This window comes from Scyliorhinus torazame, chromosome 10, assembly GCF_047496885.1.
Source record: "Scyliorhinus torazame isolate Kashiwa2021f chromosome 10, sScyTor2.1, whole genome shotgun sequence".
Taxonomy (NCBI): Eukaryota; Metazoa; Chordata; class Chondrichthyes; order Carcharhiniformes; family Scyliorhinidae; genus Scyliorhinus; species Scyliorhinus torazame.
The window spans coordinates 217,173,799-217,197,079 of NC_092716.1; the positions used below are offsets into that span (position 1 = coordinate 217,173,799).

The 23,281-nt window shown below is 46.7% G+C and overlaps 1 protein-coding gene across 13 annotated transcripts in view; it reads left to right on the forward strand.

The window, feature by feature from the left end:
* The window catches only part of plekha7b (pleckstrin homology domain containing, family A member 7b), a 713,202-nt gene that overhangs the window by 685,899 nt on the left and 4,022 nt on the right, over positions 1 to 23,281 (forward strand). For 12 of the 13 annotated variants that reach the window (XM_072466383.1, XM_072466385.1, XM_072466387.1 and 9 more), the window contains 3 exons: positions 1,481 to 1,614; positions 2,186 to 2,328; positions 8,397 to 8,484. In XM_072466383.1, the coding sequence (XP_072322484.1) occupies positions 1,481 to 1,614; positions 2,186 to 2,328; positions 8,397 to 8,479 (360 nt within the window). In that variant the 3' untranslated portion in view covers positions 8,480 to 8,484. The remainder of the gene's footprint in view (positions 1 to 1,480; positions 1,615 to 2,185; positions 2,329 to 8,396; positions 8,485 to 23,281) is intronic. The other variant, XM_072466384.1, reaches the window with a different exon arrangement.

The following is a 23,281-nucleotide window of genomic DNA, read 5'->3' on the forward strand; positions in this document are numbered from 1 at the left end:
ATTGGTCAAGCTAACTTGCCCGTAGTGTCCAAATGTTAGTTGGGGTTATGAGGTTACAGGGATAGGATGGGAGAGTGGGCCTAGTTGTGGTGCTCTTCCAGGGTGTTAATGTAGACTCGATGGGCCAAATGGCCTCTTATGCTGTAGGGATTGTATGATTCTATGATAATTGTAAATGTAAAGAAATTAATCATGAAAACCTATCAGACATTTAATAATGTTTGTCAAATCAAATGACTGTGTCTATGTCTATAAGGTCATAAATATAATTATTTGTGTTTTATTAAAATGTTCACTGTACCACAACCATAAGGTTGACTAGCTGCCATAAACCTCAAGGATGCATATATGCCATTAATATCCTGTCACCTAACTGGATGCAACGAAGTATCATATTCTTTCCAAGATCCAGTACCAGAGCAAAGAGTTGCAGATTCTGATGTTAGCACCAGAGTTCTTAGTGAGAGCTTTTCTGTAGTAGCAATAACATTATAGAACCAATTCTATACCAGCTCTTTCGTAAAATGCAGTAATAGCAGCAATAGGCCCAATCATTATGTAATAGTCTGGGGTAGGGGGTGGGGTGCAGACAGGAAAGTGGAGTTGAGATCACAACCAGATTAACTATGATCTTATTGAATGGCGAAGCAAGCTTGGAGGGCTGAATGGCCGACTCCTCCAACGTTCCTATGCTGGGTGTCCTTAGTCCTTGATTCTTAGCTCTGCATGATTTTAGTTAAGGAGTTGAGACTGTGTAGAACTAAATTGACCATACAGAGCGTTTTACCTGCTTAGATATAGAGTTCTTGCATACCTTTTCTTTGTCCTCCCACCAGACAAATCCTCATTCACAGAGGATTAACCCAGATGAAAATCTGATTAGTATCACTGTCACTGGTGGTGGCCTTCAAAATCATGAGATTCGGACCTCTTTATTCAGTTCCGAGCAGACTGTATATGGATGTTTTGTGTGATGTGTTTATCTGTTAATTACTTGCAGATTAGTGGTTTGCATGAATGCAGTGTTTAGACATTATGGTTGTGTTTGTTCTCATCATATCAGCGAAATCGTATGCTTACTGAGTTGAAGGGTTTCCGTGCAGGGGAATGGAATTCTCCCAGTTTGGTCTCCCGGTATTAGCATCAAGCCATTGGTCACTGTTCCTCAAAGAAGAACATAGCCAGTATGATATTTTCCACACCAGCCTTTTCCAGATTGTGCGACATGGTGCAGCAATGTTGTGAATGAAACATGAAACAAAAGGTCCTGCCTGTCTGGTCTCTTCAATACGGAGCTGCAAATTATCTAAATAAATGTCATGCAGGATCCCTTGCAACCAGGAGAGGGTGGAGACTTATTATTTCAATCAGCCGAGCTAAATTTAAACACCGGTCTGAAAGGTAAATGCAGTGTCTACCCAAATGCACCAGTCTGTCCTCCCATTCCTTGTTAATCATTTGGTCCTTTCTTTCTTTTCAGTTATCGAAGCCGGACATGGTTCTAATTCCAGAACGTTACATAGAGATGGAACCCGAGGAACCGCTCACCATTGAGGAATGCGAGGCGCGGAGGCGCAAGGTGCAAAAAATCAAAAACATCCTTTCCAAGTTGAGGTACATATATATATATATATATATATATATATATTTATATATATAAATATATTGTTTCTTTGTTATTGCGTAAATTGAAAAAAAAATCTATCAGTGTTGTAAGAATACAAACTGTGAGTTTTAATGCAGGACCTTACTGTACAATTTCAAATCTTTAAAAGGATCAAAAATCAGTTTACACCACAGCATTTCTATCTTTCCCAACTCTCAATAATCATTGGTTCCTACATTATAACTATTTGGGGTAACAGTGGGTGGAAGACGATGCGGCTGAACGGGGTCAAATGAGCAAATGTTTATCAGAGAATTAGGACTCCTTTCCTGCCACGTTTACTGTTTAATACCTTCAGTATTGAAGAGACCAGATAGACAAGACATTTTGTTTAATGTTTCATTAATCACATTACTGCATCATGTCACACAATCTATTTCCCATTACCTCACTCCAGGAGAAAATGCACATGACAGTACTGTTTTGGCTGCCATATGTTAACAACTCTAATGGTGAACTCTGCTGTTTTACTTCTGGATGTGTCACGCATAATTACGGTGTGTTTTTGTTGTGCATCAGTTATCAGAATGTGCAGCCAGGAGTTAACTACATCAGTGAGAACTCCCTAGATCTCGATTCCCACCTGCAGGAACGCGAACGCATCATCACTATGTCATATGCATTAGCATCTGAGGCTTCCCAGCGTAGCAAAATGGTAGCAGGTAAGTACCATAGAATCCACATTAAAATGCATAAATTGAATAAAACTGTTCTGTTGTTTCTTGTAAAGTCTGCTTTCATATCCGTTGTCGAAATATGGTTTTGAGAATAGAGTAAGGCTTCCCCATGCTTTGGTAGTGAAAATTGGAAGCTCGGAAGTGCTGGGATGCTTTTATGTATCCACTGCACTGGCCGATCATTCATATTAAAATCAGTGTTATTTGATAAAGTTAAACAAATGTCAAAATTGGTTTTTGAAAACACAAACATGTACATGAGACATGTAGAATTCTCAGCGGGCTTGAAAGGGTAGATGCTGAGAGGTTGTTTCCCCTTGAGGGAGAGTCTGGGATCAGAGGGAGTAATCTGAGTAAGGGGTCACTCAATTAAGACCAGATGAGGAGGAATTTCTGCTGTCAGAGGGTAGTGAATCTGTAAAATTCTTTAACACAGAGGGCATTGGAGGTTGGGTCATTAGGTATGTTCAAGGCTGAGGTAGATACGTTTTTAATCAGTAAAGGAATCAAGGATCTTGGGGATAAACTGGGAAAGTGGAGTTGAGGATTATTATATCAGACCAGTCATGATCTCATTGAATGGTGGAGCAGACTCGATGGGCCGAATAGCCTACTTCTAATTCTGGGATCCTCTCAGCCCGGGACCATGCCGAGAAATTCCCGTGACCGGCTCGAATCACGCCACGCCGCCCCGACGCCAGCACGCGATTCTCCGCAGAGCGGAGTATCGGCGCCATTGTCGCCGGCGTGGTTGGCGCGGGCCGCTCTACGCGGCTGGCCCACCAATTTTCAGCCCAGGATGGGCCGAGCGGCCGTCGTGAAAACGTCGAGTCTCGCCGCCGCCGTCCACACCTGGTCTCAGCCGGCGGGACCTCGGCATGGAAAGGTCAGGGGGGGGGCCTGTGGGGAGGGGAAGGAGGGTCCGACCCCGGGGGGGGGGGGGGGGGCCTCCGAGGTGGCCTGGCCCGCGATCAGGGCCCACCGATCGGTGGGCTGGCTGGGTGCGTCCTTTCCTATGCGCCGGCCCATGTAGCCCTACTCCACGTTGCGTCGGGGCCGGCACGTTGAAGGAACCCACTGCGCATGCGCGAATCCCGTGGCGCCCAGTTCGCGCCTGGATCAGCAGCTGGAGCAGCGTGAACCGCTCCAATGCCGTGCTGGCCCCTTGTAGGGGCCAGAATTAGTCATGGGGTCGGCCCGTTCACGCCGTTGAAAATGCGACGTCGTTTACGACGGCGTGGCCACTCTTCCGCGGGATTAGGGAATCCCGCCCCCTATGTCTTGTTGTCCAAAACATACATTGTAATTAATGGCTATTGTGCAAATTTGTACGATGCAGTGAAGTTAGATCAGTCACGATCTTATTGAATGGCAGCGCAGGCTTGATGGGCTGAGTGGCCTACTCCTGCTTCAAATTTGTATGTTTGTATATTAGTTACTGGTTTTAACTGAGGCCTATGAGACATTGCTCACTTTGCTCCTGTCTACCCATGTAGGTGTGCTAGACTGAAAGTACTTTGACCAGAATGTTAAAGCAATTGCTCAAGTGTCAATTCCGGTATAAAATTTTTCTTCTTTTAATTTGCATCATAGTCTGTTAGAAGGAGGAAACACAAGAATATCTTTGATTGAATTAACCACTGAATCCTCCCTCGTTTACTATAAGGAGGCGTCTACTTTTTAACATGTTCTCTAAGAATGAGAGCTCATTGTCAGTGCAAATTCATTTTTTAAAGCATTATGGGTTGAATCATGTAGCAGGTACCCTGTAATTTCAAGAAATGGAAGTGGAGCTAACCAGACTGTTGGGACAACGTCTCTGCTTTGCTGGCTGCAAGTATCTGCCATGAAGCAAGTTTGGGCAATTTCAATCCCAATCCTAATTGGACATTAGACAAGTTCATAACAAATCTAAACTGTTTGCTATAGAAATGTCTGGAGTTCTGTTGTGGGACCGTTCTTTACGGGTGCAGACAGATTTGCTCTGTTCAAGGACAATCTCCAAACTCTACCAAGGTAGACACCAGAAAAAAGTTTGTTTTATATCCACTTTTCAGCTGATGATGCCGGCAAGTGCTGGGCTACAGTTCCACAGGTACGAGCAATCCTCCAAGTGGCCTTTTTCCATGTGTGAGCCCATAGGGATGGCAGGTTATTTGACCTCAAAACCAAGTCCTGTTCTACTCTACCCTCATCTAAAATCACATATAATTGTTTCCATGCAGAATCACCTGATAGCAGGGAAATGTGGTTGACTGTTTACCTCACTCTAGCCCAGCCAGCATTACAACATCCTCACTACTATTCCAATTGAGCTTAGCTAATTTAAGAGATCAAACCCAAGTGCCAGAGCAGCTGATATATTTCGCTATTAAACCATCAGCCGAACTAAAGAGAAGCTTTATGAGCAACTAAGTAACACATTAACTCATTTTAATTTCCTCTTCAGTCTTCACTCATACTGTATTAACAGAATGATGTGCGAAATATGCAGTTGCATGTTCATTGCTGTTGCTGTACAAAGTGCAAAAAATTCAATTTGATTTCTGCACAATGATTTATAACAGTCACGTGGGGTTTTAATCACCTCAAGTGAAAGTGTTCCTCAGTCTTGCCGAATGTGCAGTTGGTTTGAACGCAGGTTTTTTTACTTGGGGCTCTGGCATCAAATCCAGTACAAATTGATTGGATACATGTTCTCTCTCTGACTGTAAGGACCAAACTGAGCTGGGTCAGCCTTAATCCAATTTTTCCACTGGCTATGAGTCACCAGCACCAAACCGCTTAGAGTGCTGCACGTAATGCCACTGAATGACTTATTTTGGACAGAAAGCCCATAAGGATGGCAGAAAATGGAAAGCTCAAACTGAAACAAACTTTGGTCTACATTAAAGTTAAGGCATGGACGTGAGATGAAGTAAAACTACTTTTATCCTGTGTTTCATATATTCAATAGCATCCTGGGGAATGTACAATATTGAATTGGGTTACAAAGGTTGGGAAAAATGTCCCATAGAACTACATAGAAATTGCAACACCTTAAGTAGGCCCTTTAGCCCAACCAGTCTATGTTGATGTTTATATACTACATGAGCAGTGTTCCTGTTCTCCGGTGACCCCTCTGTTCCTCTCTCCCTTTAAGCCTTGTTCCTTCAACAATCTGTTTAACCTATTCTAAATATTAACACTGTCACTGCTTTGTTCACTAATTCTGACAGCGTATTCCACAGCCTCACAACACTCTGTATAAAAAGGTGTCTCCTGCTCTGTCCTAAATCTATTATATTTAATCTTGTATCAATGTCCCCTCGGCCATTAGAAGCAATATATTTCTACATGCTGTGTCCCATTAATTCTCTTTGCCTCAGCAAATGGTGTATGTTGGTTGTGATCAGCTAACAAAGGGGTTCAGAGACCTAGATGTTTGAACAATAACTGGTTTATTGTAAGAGCATAACTATGTGCAGACATACAAGACTACAGGTATTACTCAGCCTAAGCCATGAACTTTCTCTAATTAGACTCAGTCATGTGACTCTAACATCATGTGGCTGGTACTGTTTCTGCAGTCGCACACATTAACTCTTTCAGCCCTGACCACTCTCAATGGGCAGCACGGTAGCATAGTGGTTAGCACTATGGCTTCACAGCGCCAGGGTCCCAGGTTCGACTCCCGGCTTTGGTCACTGTCTGTGTGGAGTCTGCACATTCTCCCCGTGTCTGCGTGGGTTTCCTCCAGGTGCTCCGGTTTCCTCCCACAGTCCAAAGATGTGCAGGGTTAGATGGATTGGCTATGCTAAAATGTCTTTAGCGTCCAAAATAGATTAGATGGGGTTACGGGGATAGGGTGGAGGTGTGGGGATAGGGTGGAGGTGCGGGCTTAGGTAGGGTGCTCTTTCCAAGGGCTGGTGCACAGACAATGGGCCAAATGGCCTCCTTCTGCAGTGTACATTCTATGATTCTATGCCACAGTGATCTCCCTATATGATGAGCCTGACTTAGCAATTGTGGTGTCATATGTAGATGCCCTATTGGGCGCGATTCTCCACTCCCACGCCGGTTGGGAGAATCGCCTGGGCCGCCAAAATCTCCGGGGACGCCGGTCCGACGCCCTCCCGCGATTCTCCCAAGCGGCGGGAACGGCCCGGTCGAGTTTTGCGGGCCGCAGGCTGGAGAATCGCCGGAGACACCGGAAATGGCGATTCTCCGGCACCCCCGCTATTCTGAGGCCCGGATGGGCCGAGCGGCCAGGCCAAAACGGCAGGTTCCCCCCGGCGCCGTCCACACCTGGTCGCTGCAGTCGTGGGCAGTGCGTGAACGCTGGCGGGGGGGCGGCCTGCGGGGGGGCGAGGGGGGATCCTGCACCGGGCTTCACCTGGAATGTGGGGTGGCCCGCGATCGGTGCCCACTGATCGCCGGGCCGTCCTCTCTGAAGGAGGACCTCCTTCCTTCCGCGGCCCCGCAAGATCCATCCCCCATCTTCTTGCGGGGCGGACTTAGAGAGGACGGCAACCACGCATTCGCGGGTTGGCGCCGGCCAACCCGCGCATGCGCGGATGACGTCCGTTATGCGGCGCCGGCCGCGTCATCTATGCGGCACCGGTTTTACGCGGGCGACAAGGCCTGGCGCGTGTAGATGATGCGGCCCCGATACTGGCCCATTGTCAGGGCCTGAATCGGTCGGGACCGGGGCTGTTCCGCGCCGTCGTGAACCTCGACGGCATTCACGACGGCGCGGCCACTTCAGCGTGGGGGTGGAGAATCACGCCCATTGTGTCTCAACTTCATTATTCTCTGCTTCTTTCTGCAGCCCATTATCCCTTCCACTTATATATGGCCTTATGAACTCGTGGTGATGCTTTTAATGTCTTGTGAACCTAAATCCTTCAAATATTCTTTCACATCTCCAGCTTTTATCCAATTCAAAGTATAATAATTATTTTTAATTCTATTTTTCTTTTAACCAAAATGCTCCTTATTTTGACTAATTGCCATTGGATTCCATCTGCCACTGAGCCTATTGTAAAATCATTGTAAAATAAGTTACAGAGCACCCTGTGTTCATTACCAGCTCAGTTAATTTGAATTCACACTTTCGATCACATCAGCTCCTCTAATCCAGTTCATCCCCTGGTTCCTCTCTGTAGTGACTGTTCATTTCCTGCGAGGACATAAACGTCCTGGGAGTACAGGGGAGGTTGCTGTTTCTGGACCACTGCCAAATTAGTCTCCAGGAGGTGCAGGAGAAGTATTTGGTAAATATCCAGCATTTCCTCAGACCACCCGCAGCAAGCAGGAGCCTAGCCGTTATTTGGCATCTCTTCAGAGCACCAGGCTGCGATTAGTAACACAGAAAAGTCTGTGATCAGATCTGTGCCCACCATTCCAAGCTACCATGTTGAGTCTCTGTTGCAGCACAATAAATATATCAAATTATGGTTAGTTTAGCTGTTTAGGTTCAAAAGGAATTAAGATGCTAATACACTTCTGCTAAGTAACAGAAACATCTCATTATTCCTGCCACTAAATTAAATTGATCCTGACCAGTGACATCTATAAGAAAAAGCATGTGCAGACATTGGCTGCGAATGCAATTACTATCAGCCGCAGTGCCCTTTTGGTTGAGTAGCCTGATGACAATTGGTGTCTGCGTATGAAGAATGTCCACTTGGGTATGACCTGGAGGTTTACTATTGCTTGTGAAACTGTATCCAATGTGACGGTGCATTCAGGAAAAAAAACTGAAGTTCCGAGGAAGGTACGAATTATTTGAGTTTTATTGTAGTTCCTCTCATTTGATACCTTCGAAAGATCACCTTGTGATCATCCCTAGGTATCTTTTATTCGGTACATAAATGTTGATTACAGTTGTGTGATTATTGCATGTGGGCAGAATGTTATTAAGCGAATAACCTGCTGCCAAAGCAGTGAGAGAAAATGAAGAATGCCATCACAAACAGGCTGGCTAACATTGTAAAATTGCCACTGTCTTGTTGTTAACCCTTGTCTTTAACAATTTGTGCCCTTGTCTCTCTGTATGCGATCCCTTCCAGCTCAACAGCAAGTCCATCCGTCTTCAGCACCTTCCCCTCCTCACTCCCCTCTTAGCAATGGATTCCACTACACATTTGTCTAAACAAAGTAAGAACTAACAGATTTTTAACCTATTTTTTCTGCTTTAACTGGTCCATTCTGTTGATTACAATCTTAGATGTACACTGTGCACTAATCTGGTAGCTCCGTCAATTTGTCATTTAAGGTTAAGCCAGAAAGAGGAGTAGAGAGCAAAGTTTCACATTCTCAATGGTGTCATCAGCTGATCCTGGTCTTCTATTCCAGAAATACTCAGCAGTTAATGCTACGGTCATCCACTTCAAAATGAGTGTTTTATGAAGTGAATGTTAACTTGACCCTGCTATTTGGCTTCAAAGATATTCTGTAAAGTATTTGGAAAGGTTGCAAACACAGTACTGATGACGGGGGCAATGTTATTTAGTTGGGCTTTGGAACTTCGGCAGAAGAAAAAATGTGAATTTCAGAGGAACAATAACCATAGTAATATAAAAACAGCTGAGAGAGTAAGTCAGGGGCTGGAAGTGAGCGAAGACCTGTCAGATGTCTCTCCTGACTAAATAGCACTGTGCCGCTGACACCGCTGCTAGGTCTGTCCTACTAGTCAGACAGGACATACCAGCAGAGGTGGCGACACAGAGGTATACAGTCGGGAGGGAGTTTCCCTGGGAATCCTCAACATCGACTCTGAAGCTCATGAACTCTCATGGCTTCAAGTCAAACATGGACAAGGAAATCTCCTGTTGATTATCACTGTTAGCTGATAAATCAGTTCTCCTCCATGTTAAACACTGGGTGGGGGAAGGACTGATGGTGGCAAGAGCACAGAATATACTTTGGGTAGGGGGCATCAATGTCAATCCCCAAGTATGGTTTGGTGTCACAGCTACTGACTGAGCTGATTGAGACTGAAAGAACATAACAACTAGACTGAGTCAGCGATAGGTGGTGAGGGATGCATTTTTCCATGGTAGTATTGGTAGGAGTGACCACCACACAGTCCTTGTGGAGACAAAGCCCCATCCTCACATTGAGGATACCCTCCATCATGTTGTGTGGCACTACCATCATGATAAATGGGATAGATTCAGAACAAATCTAGCAACTATTCACTGGGCATCCGTGGGGCACTGTGGGGCATCAGCAACAACAGAATTGTATTCAACCACAATCTGCAATATCATGGCATGGCATATCCCACATTCTATTGTTGTCACCAAGCCGGGCGATTAACCCGAGTTCAATGAAGAGTGCAGGAGGGCATGCCAAGCCAGGCATACTGAAAAAAGAGGTGTCAACCTGGTGAAGCTATAGCACAGGACTACTTGCATCCCAACATAAGCAGCAAGCGATAGACAGCGCTAAGTGATCTCTCAACAAATGGATCAGATCTAAACACTACAGTCCTGCCACATCCAGTCATGAATGGTGGTAGACAATTAAACAACTGGAGGAGGAGGCTCCACAAATATCCCCATTCTCAGTGATAGAGGAGCCCAGCACATCTGTGCAAAAGATGAAGCATTCGCAATTATCTTCAGCCAGAAGTGCCGAATGGATGAAACATCTCGGTTTCCTTCAGAGGTTCCCAGCATCACAGATACCAATCTTCAGCCAATACGATTCACTCCACGTGATATTAAGAAACGGCTGAAGGCAACGGATACTGCAAAGGCTTACAGGCCCTGACAATATTCCAACAATAGTACTGAAGACTTGTGCTGCAGAATTTGCTGTGCACCTAGCCAAGCTGTTCCAGTACACCTACAACACTGGCATCAACCCGGCAATGTGAAAAATTGCCCAGGTGTGTCACGTACACAAAAAGGAGAAATCCAACCCGGCCAATTACCTTTCAGTCTACTCTCAATCATCAATTAAGTGATGGAAGGAGTCATCAACAATGATATCAAGCAGCACTTACTTAGCAATAACCTGTTCACTGGCACTCAGTTTGGGTCCCACTCGGGTCACTCAGCTCCTGACCTTATTATAGCCTCGTTCAAACATGGACAAAAGAGCTGAACTCCAGGGGCGAAATTCTCCCCCAACGGCGCGATGTCCGCCGCGCCAAAAACGGCGCCAATCAGACAAACATCGCACCGGCCCAAAGGTGCGGAATGCTCCGCACCTTTGGGGGCCGAGCCCCAACATTGAGGGGCTAGGCCGGCGGCGGAGGGATTTCCGCCCCGCCAGCTGGCGGAAATGGCGTTTGTTGCCCCGCCAGCTGGCGGAAATGGCGTTTGTTGCCCCGCCAGCTGGCGGTGAAATGCGGCGCATGCGCGGGAGCGTCAGCGGCCGCCGACAGTTTCCCGCGCATGCGCAGTGGGGGGAACCACTTCCTCCTCTGCCATGGTGGAGACCGTGGCGGAGGCGGAAGGGAAAGAGTGCCCCCACGGCACAGGCCCGCCCGCGGATCGGTGGACCCCGATCGCGGGCCAGGCCACCGTGGGGGCACCCCCCGGGGTCAGATCGCCCCGCGCCCCCCCCCCCCCCAGGACCCCGGAGCCCGCCCACGCCACCTGGTCCCACCGGTAAATACCAGCTTTGATTTACGCCGGCGGGACAGGCAATTTCTGGGCGGGACTTCGGCCCATCCGGGTCGGAGAATTGAGCGGGGGGTCCCGCCAAACGGCGCGGCCCGATTCCCGCCCCTGCCCAATCACCGGTACCGGAGACTTCGGCGGGGGCGGGATTCACGGTGGCCAACGGCCATTCTCCGACCCGGCGGGGGGTCGGAGAATGACGCCCCAGAAGTGAGGTGAGAGTGACTGCACTTGACATCAAGGCATTTGATTGAGTATGGAATCAAGGAATCCTAGCAAAACTGAAGTCAATGGGAATCAGGGGGGAAACCCTCCCCTGGTTGGAGTCATACCTAACACAAAGGAAGATGATTGTGGTGTTGGTCGGTCATTTCAGTCTTGGGATATCACTGCAAGACTGCCTCAGGGTAGTGTACCAGGCCCAGCCATTTTCAGATACTTCATCAATGACCTTCCTTCCAAATTAAGGTCAAATGCGGGGATGTTTGCTGATTGTGAAAACATCAGCGAACTATGTTCAGCACCATTCGAGACTCCTCCAACACTGAAGCAGCCCATGTGCAAATGCAGCAAGACCTGGACAATATCCAGGCTTGGGCTGACAAGTGGCAAGTAACATTCGCACCACCCAGGTGCCAGGCAATAAGAGACAATCAAACCATCACCCCTTGTCACCAATGAATCCCCACTATGAACATCCTGGGGGTGACTGTTGACCTGAAACTGAACTGGACTAGTCATATTAATACTGTGGCTACAAGACCAGATCAGAGGCCAGGAATCCTGCGGTGAGTAACTCGCCACCTGACTCCATAAACCCTGTCCACCACCACAAGTCAGGAGTGTGATGGAATACTCTCCACTTACCCGGATGAGTGCAGCTCCAACAACACTCGGTCCACACCATCCTGGACAAAGTCAGCTTGATTGGCACCCTTCCACAAACATTGACTCCCTCCATCACCGGTGCACAGAGGTAGCAGTATGTACCATCTGCAAGATGCACTGGAGGAACTCACCAAGGCTCCTTAGGCAATACTTTCCAAACCTAAGAAACTACCACCTAGAAGAACAAGGGCAGCACACACTTGGGAACACACCATCCGGATGTTCCCCTCCAAGTCACTCACTATCCTGACTTGGAAATAGATCGCCGTTACTTCACTGTCGCTGAGTCAAAATCCTGGAATTCTCTCCCTTGTAGCAGAGTGGGTGTACCTACACTACATGGACTGCAGTGGTTCAAGAAGACAGCTCACCACCACCTCCTCAAGGGCAATTAGGGATGGGCAACAAATTGTGGCCTAGCCAGTGAACCTCACATCCTGTAAAAATAAAGTTAAAAAAAATATATTAGGATGGGCAGCACGGTAGCACAGTGAATAGCATTGTAGCTTCACAGCGCCAGGGTCCCAGGTTCGATTCCCTGCTGGGTCAGTGTCTGTGCGGAGTCTGCACGTTGTCCTCGTGTCTGCGTGGGTTTCCTCCGGGTGCTCCGGTTTCCTCCCGCAGTCCAAAGACGTGCAGTTTAGGTGGTTTGGCCATCCTAAATTGCCCTTAGTGTCCAAAAAAAGTTAGGAGGGGTTATTGGGTTACGGGGATAGGGTGAAAGTGAGGGCTTAAGTGGGTCGGTGCAGACTCGATGGGCCAAAAGGCCTCTTTCTACACTGTATGTTCTATGTTCTATCAGTAGTCACCTTGTCCTGCTAGATCCAAGAATCTTAACTTGTACTTCTAGCCTATGGCTCTCAGGAGTTCTCTATGTATTTAACTAATTTTAACCCTGGTTAACCTATGTCATTGAAACCCACGAGCAGGAGGAGTAGGCCATTCAGCCCGTCGAGCCTGCTCCGCCATTCAATAGGTGATAATCTAATGCCTTTCCCCACCGTCCCTATATCCAGTTATGTCATTGGTATTTAGAAATCTGTTGATCTCTGCTTTCACCGTAATCAATTACTTAGATTCCAAAGCCCTCTAGGGTAGAGAATTCCAAAGATTCACAACCCTCTGAGTAAAAAAAGGTTTCCCATCTTGCTCCGAAGTGGCGTTTCCCTAAAATTGTGCCCCCTTGTTCAAGACTCTCCAAGAAGGGGAACCATCTGACCTGCATCTATCCTGTCTATTCCTTTAAGTATTTTGTAGGTTTCAATGAGATCCCCTCTCGTTCCTCAAAACTCTATAGAGGCCCACTTTCTGCCATCACGCTTCATGGGGCAGTGCCACCATCCCTGAAAAAAGTCTGTTGAACCTTCGTTGCATTCCCTCTATGGCAATAATATACTTCCTAAGTAAAGGGGATCAAAACTGCACAGAGTGCACTCTAGGTGTCGTCTAGCCTCGGTTTTATACGATTTAAGCAAGACTTTGCTATTCCTGTACTCAAATCGTCTTGCGATAAAGGCTAACAAACCGTTAACCTTACTTGCTTTCTGCATCTGCATGTTAGCTTTCACTGACTTATTGACCAGGATACCCTTTGTACACTTTATCGTTGCTTACCATTTCAAATATAATCTGCACATCCATTCTTCCTCACGTCACACATTCCCACCTAGTTTTGAGTTATGCGTGAATTTTGAAATATTACTTTTGGTCCCCACATGCAGATCATAGATATATATTGGGAACAGTTGAGGCCCTTGCACTAACCCTTGCTGTACTCCACTAGTCATAGCCTGCCAATGTGAGAATGACCCATTTATACAAAGAACAAAGAAAAGTACAGCACAGGAACAGGCCCTTTGGCCCTCCAAGCCTGCGCCGACCATGCTGCCCGTCTAAACTAAAATCTTCTACACTTCCGGGGTCCATATCCCTCTATTCCATCCTATTCATGTATTTGTCAAGATGCCCCTTAAATGTCACTATCGTCCCTGCTTCCACCACCTCCTCTGGCAGCGAGTTCCAGGCACCCTCTACCCTCTGTGTAAAAACAACTTGCCTCGTACATCTCCTCTAAACCTTGCCCCTCGCACCTTAAACCTATGCCCCCTAGTAACTGACCCCTCTACCCTGGGAAAAAGTCTCTGACTATCCACTCTGTCTATGCCCCTCATAATTTTGTAGACCTCTATCAGGTCACCCCTCAACCTCCTTCATTCCAGTGTGAACAAACCAAGTTTATTCAACCTCTTCTCATAGCTAATGCCCTCCATACCAGGCAACATCCTGGTAAATCTCTTCTGCACCCTCTATAAAGCCTCCACATCTTTTCTGGTAGTGTGGCTACCAGAATTGAACACTATACTCCAAGTGTGGCCTAACTAAGGTTCTATACAGCTGCAACATGACTTGCCAATTCTTATACTCAATGCCCCGGCCAATGAAGGCACATGCCGTATGCCTTCTTGACCAGCTTCTCCACCTGTGTTGCCCCAGTGACCTGTGGACCTGTACACCTAGATCTCTCTGACTGTCAATACTCTTGAGGGTTCTACCATTCACTGTATATTCCCTACCAGTATTAGGATTCCTCCTCTCTATTTTCTGCACTTGGAGCAGGCACAGAGCTACTGCAATTTCAATTGAATAATATTTTAGGTTCAAACAATTTCTAATTGTTCACGCTGCCACAAAAATGAGAAAATACAGGCTCTGAGTTTCCTGTTTCCAATTGCCACTTGACGCTGAACCAATTCTGCTTCGACCCCCTCTATCTTCTAGTTTGCCCAACTGCTCCATCCCCCTCCCAGCTGTGGGAAGTGAGCAGAATGTTGGCTAGCCTATACATCAACAGGCGAGAGAGAAAATATTTTTACCAATTGTTTTGCAAGTTATTTCTTTTCCCCTTCAATTCTCTCGGCACTTCACACCAGAGGGCAAACAAGCAGGGATACAGGCTCCTCCCAAAACGCTGCCTGGATTCGGTGACAGACTGCATGAGGATAGCACTGGGTGACTTATCCTTTGAGTTCTCCCCCTTGCTGTAAGGAAATGCTTTTTGCGATTGACATTTAATAATAATAACAATAACCTTTATCAGTGTCACAAGTGGGCTTACATTAACACTGCAATGAAGTTACTGTGAAAATCTCCTAGTCGCCACACTCTGGCGCCTGGTCGGGTACATTGAGGGAGAATTCAGAATGTCCAATTCACCTAACAGCATGTCTTTCAGGACTTGTGGGAGGAAACCGGAGGACCTGGAGGAGACCCACGCAGACACGGGGAAAACGTGCAGACTCCACATAGACAATGACCCAAACCGGGAATCGAACCCGGGTCCCTGGCACTGTGAAGCAACAGTGCTAAACATTATGCTACCGTGCCGCCATTAGACTTTAATAGGTTCCCCATGCCCCACTCCACCCTGCTGGCTAAAATGTCGGGGGGGGGGGGGTGAAGGAAGAGCCCACCCATGATCCAATTGTTGACCTGCAGCACTTAAATACTGGGTTCAGTATTATTGGCTGGACTTCTGTCCCTATCTCGAGGCGAGACAGTGGGGGTAGTGGTAATGTCGCTGTGTGAGGAATTCAGAGACCCAATCTAATACTTCTGGGGACATGAGTTTAAATCCCACCACTGGTAGAACTTAAATTCTGTCAATAAATCTGGAATATAAAGCTAGTCTCAGTAATTGTGACCACAAAAGTATCAGCAATTGTTGTGAAAACTCATCTGGTTCCTAATGTCCTTTAGGAAGGGAAATATACAGCCTTCGCCTGGTCTGGCCTATATGTGACTCCAGACCCACAGCAATGTGGTTAACTCTTAGCTGCTATCTGCTGGATTTCACATGCCCCACCCCGTTGTGGTGGTTGGGGGGGGGAGGTTTAACACCCAGCCCCTTATGTTGTGAGTGCGGAATATTTTTTTAATTCAAAGCACAGAAAGTGAGTCCAAAATAAAAATTGGTCGGCAATCTACAACCACTAAATACATCCGTTTAAAATTCAGGAAAGTACTAAGCTAAGAACAGCCAGGAAAGTTTGGGGGGGGTGGGGGGGACCATTTGCCCACTAAAGCTTATTCCGCCAGCACATCCACTCTTCCATCATGACTTGTATTGTGAATAGTACAATAATAATATTGTGAATAATATTATTATGTTTCCGTTTCTATTTCTTGGCCTACTTTCAAGCAACAAACTGGATTTACCTTATTCATACCATTTAATATTCTGTGATGCTCCAGCCCCAACTTAATTGCTTCATTCTTGACCATTTGTTTCTCTAATCTGTACGCTGAGGACCAGTCTTGCTGTTCTTTGTACTGTTTTTAATGTTGTATGATATAATAACAAAAACTGAACATTAAATACTCCACCGTTTAATGTTATCCCGGGGATTAATGAAAGAAAAGAGCAAGTCAATATCATGTGTTTCAGAGGTAATGTTTGCGTGAAATGTCTTTGGCTAACTATTTTTGATTTGGAAACAGAGTAGAGATAGGAGAGCCACAAATCATTTTTGTCATGAGGTATATGTAGGATGCATTTTGAATCAGACTCTGTGGGCCTGCTGTAAGTTTCATTATCAAGCAATGTAAATGTTAATTTTGTTTCAATCATGAAGATGGGGATGGGGGCGAGATATTCATCCACATAGCCCCGGATCAAGCAGCACCATGTAGTCTTGCATAGATTCCCAATGGGCAGACAGCACCACAGGCAGACATCTTACCTCTTTGCAGCCCATGCGCATTGATACTTTAAAAAATATATATATATTTATTCAGGTTTTTCAACAAACCCTCCCCCCCCCCCCCCCAAACAAGAAGAAAGAAACAAGAACACAACAAGCAGAAATTATACATTGGATTTCCCCCATATAATTTTTAATTATATAATTATTTAATAACCCCCATATAACAGTAAAAAACACAAATAGTGAAACAAAAACACCTTAATCCAAACGCCACCCCAAAAGAAACCCCCCCTCTCCCCCCGCCCCTGGGCTGCTGCTGCTGACCTCCTCCTAACGCTCCGCGAGATAGTCTAGGAACGGTTGCCACCGCCTGAGGAACCCTTGCACAGACCCTCGCAAGGCAAACTTTATCCTCTCCAGCTTGATGAACCCTGCCATGTCATTGATCCAAGCTTCCACACTAGGGGGCTTTGCATCCTTCAATAGTAGCAAAATCCTCCTGTCCACCCTTAAAATCTCCCCCACTAACCTCTCCCTCCTCTCTCTCTTCTCCCTGTGGGCCCTAATGGAGATTAGCTCTCCCCTGAACACCGCCTTCAACGCCTCCCAGACTACCCCCACCTGCACCTCCCCGTTGTCGTTGGCCTCCAAGTATCTTTCAATACACCCCCGCACACCCCCTCATCCGCCAACAGTCCCACATCAAAGCGCCACAGCGGGCGCTGGTCCCTCTCCTCCCCCAACTTGTTTTTGAAAACTCACCACTATTCTTAGAAGTCCCCCTATACCAAAAAGGGCCGACATTCTAAATGGTGATCAGGGATTCTCACTCCCCGACTCCGATGCAAGCTTCAGTGGGTGCTATCCCCCGGAATAACCCATACCTTCACCGAAGATTTCATCTACTTACCACTTAGTAGCATCGATCCTGGGTCCTGCATTGCTAAGTAAGTAAAGTAGACTAATAACCACTGTTTCAGGTTAAAACTTTTAAGTTATTTTTTTATTTTTTTCTCTTTTTAAAAGATGCAATCACTGTCTTTACAGAAAAGTAAAAAGATCTTGCTTCTGGATTCTTCTGGTTGGTTGAAGGGACCTTCAGGCCCAACTTGACAATCAATCTTCTTTAAAGTCTGGTCTTCTTTAGATGTATTCGCTGATGAGCTCAGTTGCTGTGTCCTATCTTTCCCATGTACAGAGCTGTGAGAGCTATCTCTGAGCTGACTCTGCCTACTTTTTAAATTCTAGTCTTCCTTAGATGTACTAGCTATTTTAGCTCGGCTGCTTTGCCCTGTCTCTTTCCCATGACCGAGCTGACTGTAATCTGACTCTACTTCTCCCCTCCCTCTCTCTCTCTCTCTCTGAGTTCTGGTTGTCGTTCTGGTAGTTTCTGCTCTTCTCTCGGTTTATATTCGCTTTCTAACAATTACGTTTTTATGATGTTATTGGGAAGTAACTCTTATTTTCTTTGATTGTAAAAAGTATCTTTTGATCTAAACCTTTTAATCCAAATAAATATTGATTTTGACATGACTTCATCTCATAGATCTGATTACATTGTTTCCTTTGTGATGTTCAAAATGCTTTGGTTTTAAGAGGTGTTACTTTTAATTCCTGTTATTTCTATCGTTTTATTTTCCAATTGTGCCCTTAGCTCATAATTTTGACTTTGATTTTGGCTTTGAATTATGTTTCTCATAGACTGATAGCCTCCAGTTTTCTTTAATTTACCTGGTATTAGCAACTTTTCACACCTAGAATTCTCACCAAATTCAACTGAACCTCATCCATTCTTTTCCAGATCCTTACTAAGACAGTTACTTTCAAATGAAGGTGTGAGCTATTGTTTTTGGCTTCATTCAAAATCCTGTTTGTCTTGTTTGCTAAGCCTGCTTGACCAAGGATATCTACATTTTACAATCCTGCTCTTTGCAGCTGCTGTTAACCCTTTGTGGGATCTTTCCCTGTTTCCTCATGTTTCTCTCAGACCAGATATTGCCAGACTTCCATGTTTCAAATGACACATCTTTCCATATTTTCAATAACAAACTCCAACTCCACCCAATGCGGAGCATGGTCTGAGATGGCTATGGCCGAATATTCCGTTCCCTCCACCTTCGGGATTAGCGCCCTACTCAAAATGAAAAAATCTATCTGGGAGTAGGCTCTATGGACGTGGGAAAAGAAGGAAAATTCCCTGGCCTGTGGCCTAGAACGGTCACGTCTCCCCCCCCCCATTACCAAGCCTTCCTACTTCCAGATCCGGAATCCGAACCCAGCATGTGTTTCATAAATCCGGCATCATCCCAATTCGGGGCATATACTTTCACCAGTACCACCCGCACCCCCTGCAACCTACCACTCACCATAGACCTCCATTATCCACTACAATATTCAGTGCCTCGAACGACACCTGCTTCCCCACCAGTATTGCAACTCCTCTGTTCTTCGCATTCAGCCCTCTATGGAAGACCTGCCCTACCCATTCCTTTCTCAGCCTAACCTGATCTGCCACCTTCAAATGTGTCTCCGGGAGCATAACCTTCAGTCCCTTTAAGTGCGCGAACACCCGGGCCCTCTTGACCGGCCCGTTCAGGCCCCTCACATTCCAAGTTATCAGCCAGATCAGGGGGCTACTCGCCGTCCCCTCCTCCCCTGCCGACTAGCCATCTCCTTTTCTAGGCCATCCACGTGCCCACGCCTCCCGCACCCTCCAGTCCCCCAGGCGGCGGCGGACCCCGCTCCGACTACCTCTCCTACTTCCAGCTCCCCTTTGGCCAATGCAGCAGCAACCCAGATTTCCCCCCCCCCTCTCCCCCCCCCCCCCCCCCCCCCCGCTAGATCCTCATCTAGCCATTTTACTCCCCCCATGACACTCCCGTAAGTCAGCTGACTCCTGCTGACCCCGGCCTCTCCCGCCATTCCATCGACCCCCCCAGTGTGAGAATCCCCTCACCCCTTGGCAGTCATTGTGCGCTCCTCTCCAGCACCGCCCTCCCCCCCCCCCCGCCCCATCCTTCCCTAACGCGGGAAAAAGCCCGTGCTGTCCGTCTGAGCTGGCCCCGCCCCCTCTGGTGCAGCTCCTTTTTGCGGCCTTACCCCAACTCCCCATCCCCGGGCCTCCACCCCCCCCCTCTTCCTCCGCGGGGCCCTGCCCCTCCAACACCGACGCCCACACTCTCCCACAGCCCCCACATCAAATCCATTCACCCATCCCCACCCAGCACCAAAACAAAAAGAACATTCCCCACGACAAACCCTCAGTTTGAGTCCAACTTTTCAGACTGGATAAAATTCCATGCCTCATCAGGCATTTCAAAATAGTGGTGCCGATCTTGGAACGTGACCCACAATTGCGCTAGCTGCAGCATCCCGAACTTCACCCCCTTCCAATGGAGAACCGCCTTAGCCCGGTTAAAACCAGCTCTCTTCTTAGCCACCTCCGCACTCCAGTCCTGGTAAATTCGGATCTCCGTGTTCTCCCACCTGCTGCTCCGTTATTTTTTGGCCCATCTCAGGACACACTCTCTGTCCATAAAGCGGTGGAACCTCACCACTACAGTCCTTGGCGGCTCGTTGGCTTTGGGTCTCCTTGCCAGGACCCGATGAGCCCCATCCAGCTCCAGGGGCCTCGGGAAAGCTTCTGCGCCCATCAGCGAATTGAGTATCGTGCTCATATATGCCCCGGCATCGGGCCCCTCCACTCCTTCAGGGAGACCCAGAATCCGAAGATTCTTCCTCCTCGACCTATTCTCCAGGTCCTCAAATTTTTCCTGCCACCTCTTGTGCAGCGCCTCGTGCGCCTCCACCTTCACCGCCAGGCCCAAGATCTCGTCCTCGTTCTCCGAGGCTTTTTGCCGCACCTCCCGGATCGCCGCCCCTTGGGCCTTCTGGGTGTCCACAAGCTTCTCAATCGCTGAGTTCATTGGCGCCAGCATTTCTGTCTTCATCTCCGCAAAGCAGCGTTAAGAAACTCCTGCTGCTCCTGCGACCACTGCGCCCATGCTGCTTGGTCACCACCCGCCGCCATCTTGCTTTTCCTCCCTCGCACTTTCCGCTGCACCAGGATCACTTTTTTAACCGCTCCACTCCTGGTCCAATCCATATAATATCGGGGGGACCTTGCTGTCACCTTCCCACACTGGAAGCCGTCGAACAATTGCCGTTGGGGCCCCTCTGAAGAGCCCAAAAGTCCGTTCCCGGCGGGAGCTGCTGAACGTGCGACCTACCTAGGCATAGCCGCAACCGGAAGTTCGCATTAATACTTTTGACAAAACCCGCAGGGGCCTCACCATGAATGAGTTCCTCTCCCCCCACCACCGTAATCCCTGGGTCTCCAGGTGCTCAGAAATCGAACTGTAGTCTTCAACGTCCTACCAACTGTCCTGGCTTGACACAATTCACACCTCTTTAACCTGGGGTTACCCCATCTCTGGATCTGTAAAGATTTAATCACCTGCTAATGCTCGCATTCCAAGCATTGTCTGGCATCTTTGAATCTGTCTATATATGTGTCTGGAACATACCTCTTCATTCACCTGAGGAAGGAGCAGCGCTCCGAAAGCTAGTGACATCGAAACAAGCCTGTTGGACTTTAACCTGGTGTTGTAAAACTTCTTACTGTGCTCACCCCAGTCCAACGCCGGCATCTCCACATCATATAGTCTTCAAAGCAGCTAATGATGTTTAATCACTGCATGCAAAGGGACGTTTAACCCGGCCAGGTTGCTACTCTTTAAATGATGCATAGGATGAATGTCTATGAGCTCATTTACAATTGGATATTTGTAGACTCGGTAGTTCAGTTCTTTCTGTTAAAAGTAAAGTTCAGTAACAGTGCCACCTGGTGATTATTAAACAAAATAGCATTGCACCAAATCCCTATATATAGTATTCTACAAGATATACATATGTATACACACTAGAGTTAGTTGATTCTTTTGATTGAAACTAGCAAGCACCTACTAAGTTTTAAAAAGGACCCGAGTGTAAAACGAAAATTTGAGTTCATAAAAAGATCTCATGGAAGTTATTGAAAGAATTTCAAGTTGGGATATCAACCTAAGAATGTAGCGCATTTAGAATGGATAACCAAATATTGCTTTCAGTCAAATCGATAAAGGTTTTGCCTATCATTAAAAACCAAAATCAGGGGGAGTTTAGATTCATGAAAAGCCATATGAAAATTAGTAGTATTTAAATGATAGCCAGGATGAAATGGCAAATGTTTTTGCATTTTTGCAAAATGTCTCTGTGATAATGCTGCAATCCTTTTCTAAATGTTTAACTTGCTACTCTTTGTATTAATAAAGTGTCAGAATCTCAAACTGTGTTACAATGTATGTGATATACATACCAGAAAGCCCCTAGTGCTCATGACTGATCTCTGCTGAATCAATGTATCAAAGGCTGAAGGGATATGACTACGATCTCCCATTACATTAAGCAGAAATGTGCAAACTCTGCCAGGGTTCCTACTCCTGATGATTATTTAAGATGGGGCTTGAACAGTAGAAATAGAAGGATTGATAAATATTTTGATTTTTCTTTTTTGCTCCACCTTTTGGGAATCAATAAATTATTTACATGTAAAATTTTTTGGGAGATTAGGCGAGTGGTATAGACGACTTGATCCGAATTTTCATCTTTTGAGGTGGGAATTGTGAATTGGGACATTTCACAATGTCACTACACTGCCCCTGCCTGGAGTACCCCACTATGCTATTTTCATGGTTGGGACAGGCTGCAGTCAGTGCTGCTACCAACAAAACAGGCTAAGGGAAGAAACCAAGACAAGCAGATGTTGAAGAAGGCAGGTTAGAAGGTCTGCCTCTGTTCACCGACGAGGTGTTGGGTGTCTTAAAAAATATTAAGGTAGATAAGCCCCCAGGGCCTGATGGGATCTACCCCAGAATACTGAAGGAGGCTGGAGAGGAAATTGCTGAGGCCTCGACAGAAATCTTTGGATCCTCCCTTTCTTCAGGTGATGTCCCGGAGGACTGGAGAATAGCCAATGTTGTTCCTCTGTTTAAGAAGGGTAGCAAGGATAATCCAGGGAACTACAGGCCGGTGAGCCTTACTTCAGTGGTAGGGAAATTACTGGAGAGAATTCTTCGAGACAGGATCTACTCCCATTTGGAAGCAAATGGATGTATTAGTGAGAGGCAGCATGGTTTTGTGAAGGGGAGGTCGTGTCTCACTAACTTGATTTTTTTCGAGGAGGTCACAAAGATGATTGATGCAGGTAGGGCAGTGGATGTTGTCTATATGGACTTCAGTAAGGCCTTTGACAAGGTCCCTCATGGTAGACAGGTACAAAAGGTGAAGTCACCTGGGATCAGGGGTGAGCTGGCAAGGTGGATACAGAACTGGCTAGGTCATAGAAGGCAGAGAGTAGCAATGGAAGGATGCTTTTCTAATTGGAGGGCTGTGACCAGTGGTGTTCCGCAGGGATCAGTGCTGGGACCTTTGCTGTTTGTAGTATATATAAATGATTTGGAGGAAAATGTAACTGGTCTGATTAGTAAGTTTGCAGACGACACAAAGGTTAGTGGAATTGCGGATAGCGATGAGGACTATCAGAGGATACAGCAGGATTTAGATTGTTTGGAGACTTGGGCGGAGAGATGGCAGATGGAGTTTAATCCGGACAAATGTGAGGTAATGCATTTTGGAAGGTCTAATGCAGGTAGGGAATATACAGTGAATGGTAGAACCCTCAAGAGTATT